Source organism: Leptosomus discolor, chromosome 20, assembly GCF_034619465.1.
Source record: "Leptosomus discolor isolate bLepDis1 chromosome 20, bLepDis1.hap2, whole genome shotgun sequence".
Lineage (NCBI taxonomy): Eukaryota > Metazoa > Chordata > Aves > Leptosomiformes > Leptosomidae > Leptosomus > Leptosomus discolor.
The window spans coordinates 4,367,153-4,376,353 of record NC_141410.1 but is presented as its reverse complement, the minus strand read 5'-3'; the positions used below and the strand labels follow the sequence as shown (position 1 = coordinate 4,376,353).

Sequence of the window (9,201 nt, the reverse complement as noted above, 5' to 3'; positions counted from 1 at the left end):
ATGGCCCAGCAGCGCCATGCCGTCCCCCCACCACTTAAGGTAGGCATCGCTGGGGTGGGGGGCACCCAACCAGCACCCATGGGTGCTAGAGTGGCCTTCACCCACCCCGGCACCCATGGGTGCCAGCATGGCCTTCACCCACGCCATTGTCTTGCAGACGGAGGAGGACTACATCCCCTACCCCAGCGTGCATGAGGTAGAGCACCCACTCCCCTCCAGAGAGGGGTGCCAGGGCAGGCGAGCGGCTGGGTGGGTGGGGTGATGGGTGGGTGGCCGGAGCACCCACCTCGGTTGCGGATGCAGGTGCTGGGCCGGGAGGGGCCGTTCCCCCTCATCCTCCTGCCGCAGTTCGGGGGTTACTGGATCGAGGGCACCAACCACCAGCTGAGCGGGGCACCCGAGTCCCCCCCCACCCCGGCACCCGGCACCCGGGCAAGGCTTGAGGGCAACCACACGGCCAAGATCTACCGCAAGCACTTCTTGGGCAAGGTGGGTGCTCCAGGAGTGGGCGAGTTCCCCATGGGTGGGCGTGGGCATGGAGACCTCATAAGCATGGGTGCCTATGGGTGCTCATGGAGGTGGGTGCCCCATGACTTGGGTGCTCATGCGTATGGGTGCTCATGGACATGGGTGCCCCGTGGCACGGGTGTGTATGGGTATGGAGGCTCCATAAGTGTGGGTGCCCATGGACATGGGTGCTCAGGGACCATGAGTGCTCATGGACATGGGTGCCCCATGTCAATGGGTGCTCAGGACTACGGGTGCTCATGGCCATGGGGGCCCCATGGCATAGGTGTTTGGAGACATGGGTGCCCATGGGCGTGGGGAACCTACAAGTGTCAGTAGGATGGGTGCCTCATGGCATGGGTGCTCATACATATGGGTGCTCATGGGCACGGGTGCCCCATGACGTGGGTGCCTGACAGCGTGAGCACCCACTGGTGTGGTCATGGGTGCTTGGCCCCTCCACAGGAGCACTTCAACTACTACTCTCTGGACCCGGCGCTGGGCCACCTCGTCTTCTCCCTCAAGTACGACGAGCAGGAGCACCTCCACCTGCTGCTGCGGTGAGCAGGGTGCAGGGGGCACCCATGGGTGCTGGCTGGGGGTAGGGGGCCACCCTGACCCCCCACCTTGCCCCGCAGCACCCGCGCCCGCACCCTGCACGACGTGGTGCCCATCTCCTGCCTGGCCGAGTTCCCCAACGTGGTGCAGATGGCCAAGGTGGGTGCAATACCTCCGGCAGCACCCATGGGTGCCCCCACCCCCGGGCCACCCATCGCATCACCCATCCCTTCCCGCAGCTGGTGTGCGAGGATGTCAACGTGGATCGGTTCTACCCCGTGCTCTACCCCAAGGTGAATGGGGGAGGGGGGCACCCATGAGTGGGGAGCACCCCAGGGTGCCCCCCATCCAACTTCTGCCCCCTCCCACCCCCGCAGGCATCCCGCCTCATCCTCGCCTTTGACGAGCACGTGCTCAGCAACCACTTCAAATTTGGGGTCATCTACCAAAAACTGGGGCAGGTATGGGGTGGAGTGGGGGGGGGTTGGGGAGGGGGAGGCTGTGGAGGGTGTCCCGGGTGGGTGCTGGCACCCATCCCCACCCCACCACAGACCTCCGAGGAGGAGCTTTTCGGCACCACGGAGGAGAGCCCGGCGTTCACCGAATTCCTCGACGTCCTGGGTCAGCGGGTGCAGCTGAGGGACTTCAAAGGGTGCGTGATGAGGTGCTGGGGAGGGGGCGGGGGGGGAAGCACCCATGGCACCCAGGTTCAGGGTACCTGTTCCCCCCCACCCACCCCCAGGTTTCGGGGGGGGCTGGACGTGACCCACGGGCAGACGGGCAGCGAGTCGGTCTACTGCCACTTCCGCGACAAGGAGATCATGTTCCACGTCTCCACCAAGCTGCCCTACACCGAGGGGGACGCCCAGCAGGTGGGGCACCCATGGGTGCTGCGGTAGGGGGGCGTGTGGAGGGAAGTGGGGGGGGAGGGGGCAAGTGTTTTGGGAAGGAAGATGTGGGTGCTTGGGGAGGATGGAGGTGTAGGTGGTCCTGGGGCACCTCCATGAGGTGGAAGGGCTGGTGGGGCACCTATGAGTGCTTTGGGGGTGTCTGTGGGGCTCCTGGGGCACCCATGGGTGCTGAGGGGGTTTCTGTGGGATGCAAAACCTCCAGGGGCATCCATGGGTGCTAGGGGTGCACCTATGGGATGCAGGGGGCTGGCAGGGCACCCCTGGGTGCTTGTGGGCATCTATGGGGCACAAGGGCTAGCAGCATACCCCATGGGTGCTGGGGGGTGTCTGTGGGGTGTAGAAGTGCCAGGAGCACCCATGGGCACTGGTGGGGCATCTATGGGACGCACGGGGCTGGCAGAGCACCCATGGGTGCTGGGGGCCATCTGTGGGATGCAGGGGTCTGGCAGAGCACCCATGGGTGCTGGGGGCCATCTGTGGGATGCAGGGGACTGGCAGGGCACCCATGGGTGCTGAGGGGGGTGTCTAGGAGTTGCAAAAGCTCCAGGGGCATCCATAGGTGCTGGGTGGCACCTCTGGGGCATAGGGTCTGGCCTTCTCTTTGCCCTCATGGTGTGACCACCCCCCATGTCCTCCCGTCCCCGCAGCTGCAGCGGAAGCGTCACATCGGCAATGACATCGTGGCCATCGTCTTCCAGGACGAGAACACCCCCTTCGTCCCCGACATGATCGCCTCCAACTTCCTCCACGCCTTCGTGGTGGTGCAGCTGGAGCAGGGCGGCTCCCAGGGCACCCTTTACAAGGTCCCGCCTCGTGCCTCAGTTTCCCCAGCCCCGTAGGGTGCTGAGGGGGCAGCTGAGCACCCTGTCATCTCCCCCCCACACACACACCCTGCCTACCCACCGCAGGTCTCCGTCACCGCCCGTGACGATGTGCCCTTCTTCGGCCCACCTCTGCCCGACCCTGCCGTCTTCAGGAAGGTGAGCACCCATGGGTGCTGCTGGGGAAGGGGGGTGTGTCCCTGGGGGGTGACACCCACCTGGAGCTGCCCCTCGCCCCTGCAGGGCCCCGAGTTCCAGGAGTTCCTGCTGACGAAGCTCATCAACGCCGAATACGCCTGCTACAAGGCCGAGAAGTTCGCCAAGCTGGAGGTGGGTGCAAATGTGGGTGCTGGGTGCTGAGCAGAGGGGGTGCTGGGTATGTGCCTCCAAAGGGGCTGGGCATGCCGTGGGGCACAGGGGGTGCTGGGCACAACGTGGGTGCCCTGCATGTGGTGGGTGCTGTGGGTGCAGCAGTGCTGTGGGTGCTATGGGTGTGGGTGCTGTGACTGCAGAGGGGCTGTGGGTGCTGTGGGTGTGGGTGCTGTGGGTGCAGGTGCTGTGCCTGCATCAGTGCTGTGGGTGCAGCAGTGCTGTGACTGCAGAGGGGCTGTGGGTGCTGTGGGTGTGGGTGCTGTGGGTGTGGGTGCCATGGGTGTGGGTGCTGTGTCTGCAGCGGTGCTGTGGGTGCAGCAGTGCTGCGGGTGCTGTGCCTGCAGTGGGCTGCACATGCTGCGGGGCCCATGTCTGCAGTGCGTGCTGTGCCTGTGAGTGGGTCCTGTGCATGCCATGGGTGCTATGCCTGCAGCAGTGCTGTGGGTGCCATGCATGCCGTGGGTGCTGTGCATGCGGTGGGGCTGTGCATGTGGGTGCCGTGGACAATGAGGGGGAGCTGTGCATGCCGTGGGGGCTGTGCCTGCACTGGTGCTGTTCACGTGGGTGCTGCGCACACTGGGTGCTGCTGTGCGTGGGAGGGCTGTGCCTGCAGCAGTGGTGTGTGGGAGGGTGCTGTGCCTGCTGCGGGTGCTGTGCATGTGGGTGCCGTGTATGCTGGGCGCTGTGCACGACGTGGGTGCTGCACACGCCTGCAGCAGTTGCATGGATGTGGGTGCTGCACACCAGCTGGGTGCTGTGCCCGTGGGTGCTGTGCCTGCAGGAGTGTGCTGGGGCGTGTGTGCCGTGTACGCTGGGCGCTGTGCACGACATGGGTGCTGTGCAGGTGGGGCGCACGCCTGCAGCAGCAGCACGCATGTGGATGCTGCATGCCAGTTGGATGCTGTGCACATGGGTGCTGTGCCTGCAGGAGTGCTGCAGGGGTCGGGGGTGCTGTGCACCATGTGGGTGCTGTGCATGTGGGTGCCGGGCCTGCAGGAGCGCTGTGCACGCTGGGTGCTGTGTACGCCGGGTGCTGTGCATACTGGGTGCTGTGCACACCGGGTGCTGTGCACGACGTGGCTGCAGTGCAGGTGGGTGCCGTGCATACTGGGTGCTGCGCACACGGGGTGCTGCGTACCCTGGGTGCTGTGCATACTTGGGTGCTGTGCACGACGTGGCTGCCGTGCAGGTGGGTGCTGTGCGCGATGTGGGTGCTTTGCCTGCAGGCGTGCTGGGGAGGGGATACGGCGTACGCTGGGTGCCGTGCACGACACGGGTGCCACGCCGGTGGGTGCCTGGATGACGTGGGCGCCACGCCGGTGGGTGCCTGGATGACGTGGGTGCGTGCGGCGGGTGCAGGAGCGGACGCGGGCGGCGCTGCTGGAGACGCTGCACGAGGAGCTGCAGGCCCGCAGCCAGGCCATGCTGGGGCTGGGCCCCGACGACGACCGCCCCGACAACGGCGCCGCCGCCCCGGGCTTCTTCGAGTCCTTTAAGGTGGGGTACGGGGATGGGGGCGGGGTCCGTGTGTTCCCCGCACACCGGGGCGGGGGCGCCCGGCGGTGCTGACGGGGCGCGGGGGGGCCTTGCAGCGGGCGCTGCGGGGCCGCAGCCCCTCCCTGGAGGCCGTGGGGCTGGGACCCCGCCGGGCCCCCCCAACGCCCCCCCCCCAACGCCGCCAACGCCGCCGCCGCCGCCGCCGCCGGACCCCCCGACGGCGCCCCGGGGGCCGCCTGCGTGAGTGCCCCGCCCCCTGGACACACCCCCTCCCAGACCACGCCCCCCCCCCCCGCCCGGCCAGCCTGCCTGGCTGAGGACGCGCCCACCTCCGGGAGGCCACGCCCCCTCCCCGGAACGGGGACTCGCAAGCCGCGCCCCTGAAGCGCTCTAGCCCCGCCCCCTTCCCCTCAAGCCACACCCCGAAGGGGAGCCCCGCGGCACGCTCATCGGCGTGAGCTCCGCCCCACGGTTAAGCCCCGCCCCCGTAGACCCCGCCCCCGCGCCCCCGCCCCTCTCGCTGGCCCCGCCCCCCCCCCGGTGCCCCGGTGCCCCCCGGGGCGGGTGACGCGGTGCCGCCCCCAGTCGCTGCTGGTGCCCGGGAGCCGGCGGGGACGCCGCGGCAGCGCCATCGGGCTGGGCTCGGTGGAAGAGGTGGGTACCCCCGCCACGGACACACCCCCCGGCGGGACCCCGTGCCCCCGCCTCCCCCCCTCCGGTGTTCCACCGGTTAACGGCGACCCGCAGGCGCTGCTGGTGCCCGGGAAGAGCCCGTCGAGGCGGCGGCCCGGCCCGCTCGGCTCCCGCCGCTCCAGCGCCATCGGTATCGAGAGCATCCAGGAGGCGCCGGCCGGCAGGTGAGCGGCGGGACCGGGACACGGGGCCGGCAGCCTCCGGTGTCCCCTCCCGGTGGCACCTCACCACCCGCCGCCTCCCCCAGGGACGGCCCCGCCGCTTCCCCCGGCACCCCCGAGGGCGCCTGCTCGGCCCACAGCTCCCCCGAGAGCCGCCGGCACCCCGACAGGTCCGCAGCCGGTACCGGGATGGGGGGATGACGTCGGGGTGAACAGGGGACTGGAGGGCACCGGGATGGGGTGGCACTGGGATGGGTGATGTGGAGACTGGAGGGCACTGGGATGGGGCAGCACAGGGATGGCACTGGAACGTGGAGGCACCACGACGGGATGGCATTGGGACAGGGTGACACGGGGACAGGGTGACATGGAGACTGGAGGGCACTGGAATGGGGTGGCACTGGGATCGGGTGACACGGGGACTGGAGGGCACTGGGATGGGGTGGCACTGGGATGGGTGACATGGAGACTGGAGGGCCCTGGGACGGGGCAGCACAAGGACAGGGTGGCACTGGGACATGGAGGCACCAGGATGGGGTGGCACTGGGACAGGATGACACGGAGACTGGAGGGCACTGGGATGGGGCAGCGCAATGATGGCTTGGCACTGGGACATGGTGGCATCAGGACATGGTGGCACTGGGATGGGATGACATGGGACAGGGTGTCATTAGGGTGACACAGGGGCTGGATGCCACTGGAGTGGGACAGCGCACGGATGGAGTGGCACAAGGAGGCAATGGGCCAGGGTGGAAAAGGGCCAGGGTGACTTCAGGATGGGGTGACACTGGGATGGGGTGACACCAGGGTGACATGGGGACTGGAGAGCACTGGGACGAGGCAGTGCGAGGATGGGGTGGCACTGCAATGGGTGGCACTGGGATGGTGTGGCAAGGGGACAGAGTGGCACTGGGATGGGGTGACATGTGGACAGGGTGACATTAGGTTGACATGGGCCTGGGGTGGGACAGCGCACAGATGGGGTGGCCCAGGGATGCAGTGGGATAGGGTGGCACCAAGATGAGCTGGTGATGGGATGGGGTGGCAAGCGGACAGGGTGACATCGGGGTGACATGGGGACTGGAGGGCACTGGGATGGGGCAGCACAGGAATGCAATGGGCCAGGGTGGCACCAGGATGAGGTGAAACAGGGACTGGTGGGCACTGGGATGGGGCAGCACGTGAATGGGGTGGCACAGGGATAGGGTGACATGGGGACTGGAAGGCCCTGGGATGGGGCAGCACATGGACAGTGTGGCACAGGGATGCAATGGGACAGGGTGACACTGGGATGGGATGACACCGGGACAAGGTGGCACCAGGATGGTTGGCACAGGGCAACATGGGGACAGGACAGGGAAGGGGTGGCACAGGGACACGGTCACCTAGGAACCTGATGGCACAGGGTCTGTATGGCACAGGGACAAGGTAACAGGGGGATGCAGGGGGGTGGGGTGGCACTTGGGTGGCCCGGGTACAGGGTGCCGTGGGGTGGGGGTGGCTTGTGTTATGGGTGGCGTGGCAGTAGGGTGACACAGGGGTGGGTGGCATAGGGACAAGTTGGTGTGGTGACAAGGGACATAGGGATGGGATGGCATGGGGCTGGGACATCCCAGGGATGGGGTGGCCTGGGGATGGGGTGGCACAGGGATGGGACATCCCAGGGATAGGATGGCGTGGGGACAGTGTGGCATGGGGATGGGACATGCCAAGGACGAGATGGCCTGGGGACAGTGTGACATGGAGATGGGACATTGCAGGGACAGGATGGCCTGGGGACAGGGTGGCATAGGGATAGGACGTGCCAGGGACGGCATGGCCTGGGGACAGGGTGGCATGGGGATGGGACATCGCAGGGATGGGATGGCATGGTGACAGGGTGACACAGGGCTGGGACATGCCGGGGACAGGATGGTGTGGGGACAGGGTGACGCAGGGTTGGGACATGCCAGGGATGGGATGGTGTGGGGACAGAGTAGCATGGGGATGGGACATGCCAGGGACGGGATGGTGTGAGGACAGGGTGGCACAGGGATGGGACATCGCAGGGATGGGGTGGCGTGGGGATGGGGTGGCATGGGGATGGGACATGCCGGGGACGAGATGGTGTGGGGACGGAGTGGTATGGGGATGGGACATCGCAGGGTCAGGGTGACACAGGGCTGGGACATGCCAGGGGCGGGATGGCATGGGCACAGGGTGGCACAGGGCTGGGCCATACAAGGGACGCGATGGTGTGGGGACGGGGTGTCCTGGGGACAGCGTGGCGTCGCGGCGGGCCATGGCGCCTGCCTGCCGGCGCCGTGCCAGCCTGTCCCCGGCCTCGGGGACTGTCCCTTGGCAGGGCCGAGAAGCCGGAGCCGCCGGATTTCTCCCGCTCCTCCTCCAGCGCCAGCAGCTTTGGCAGCGCCACCGAGGAGCCCAGCGAGCCGGGCAGGGTACTGGGGTGCTGGGCGGGGGGACTGGGGTGCTGGGGGCAAGGGGTGGGGGGCAGCACCCCTTTGACCCACCCCCCTGCACCCTTAGGAGAGCCGCTCGCCCTCGGGGACCCACCGAGACGCCTTCACCGACACCCCCTGGCCGGATGACCCCCCCGGTACCCCCCCAGGTAGCCCATCACTGGGTCGTCAAGCCACCATGGGGCTGTGGGACCCCCCCACCAGGGCGCTCATGACCCCCTAACTTTTTCCCCCAGGCCGCCGCCCCCCCGACCCCCCCTGCCCCGAGATCAAAATCCAGCTGGAGCGACCCCCCCATAACCCGGTGAGGCTCTGCCCCCGCCCCCCCCCCAGTGCACCCCAATATGGGGGACCTGCACCCATACTGGGGTGCACCCACTGTTGTCCCTCCACACAGGGCTCCTAGTCACACCCCCCCCCCCATCCTCGGGGTGGGGGGGTCACCGCTTCGGCCCCCCCCCCCCCCTTCATGTGTCACCCCCCCCCGTGCCAGGAGCTGAAGCCATCGTCCCCGGTGCAGCATTTGGGGGACCCCCCCCAAAAAATGGGGGTGTCCTCCCCAGACAATCTCTGTCACCCCAAATACCCCTTATGGGGGGGGGGGTGATGGACCACGAAGGGCCCCCCCCTCCACCATCACCCCCTCCCTAAAAAAAAAGGGGGGGGCTCAAATCCAGGGCAAACCCAAAGTGGGGCTCCCCCTGCCCCCCACCCTTTTTATTTGAAGGGAAAAAAGCTCCGGAATGGGTCGGATGCTGGAATTGGGGGGGAGGGGATATGAGGATTATTTTTTCAAGCCCCAACCCCCCCAAATCGTGTTTGTGTTTCTCGTGAGTCCTGTATAAAATAAAGGTTTATTTATCGCTACAGCTGGTGGTGCTGGGGGGGGTGGGCGTGTCCCAGTAACTGGGGGGGGGGGGGGAGGGGCTGGGGGGGGGGTGTCCCCCAAAACCTCTACATGGTCTTCAAAACACCCCAAACCCACCCATTTGGGGGGGGGGGGGGGCATTTAGCTAGATTTTGAGGCTTTTGGATAAGCAAAGCCTTGATTTGATTTCCCCGCCCCCCCCCCGATTTTTGGGGCGCTGTGGGTGCCCCAAAATGTGGCAGGCAGTGCTCCCCCTCCCAAAAAATAATCCCACAAAACCCCTAAAAAAAAATCCTTTTTCGGCTCTGGTGGCCAACCCAGCGTCGGGAGTGGCATTTGGCCGGCGGCCCTGGT

The 9,201-nt window shown here is 67.1% G+C and overlaps 1 protein-coding gene across 1 annotated transcript; it reads left to right on the top strand.

The window, feature by feature from the left end:
• RAP1GAP (RAP1 GTPase activating protein) lies at positions 1-8,760 on the top strand. The gene is made up of 20 exons (XM_086476332.1): positions 1-39; positions 158-196; positions 304-489; positions 973-1,067; positions 1,146-1,224; positions 1,305-1,358; positions 1,443-1,526; positions 1,617-1,717; positions 1,808-1,937; positions 2,624-2,779; positions 2,885-2,956; positions 3,041-3,127; positions 4,529-4,666; positions 5,252-5,320; positions 5,414-5,523; positions 5,607-5,690; positions 7,865-7,958; positions 8,047-8,128; positions 8,216-8,283; positions 8,707-8,760. The coding sequence occupies exons 1-20, from the start codon at positions 1-3 to the stop codon at positions 8,758-8,760; spliced, it is 1,821 nt and encodes a 606-aa protein (XP_086332458.1).
• The last annotated feature ends 441 nt before the right edge of the window (positions 8,761-9,201 follow it).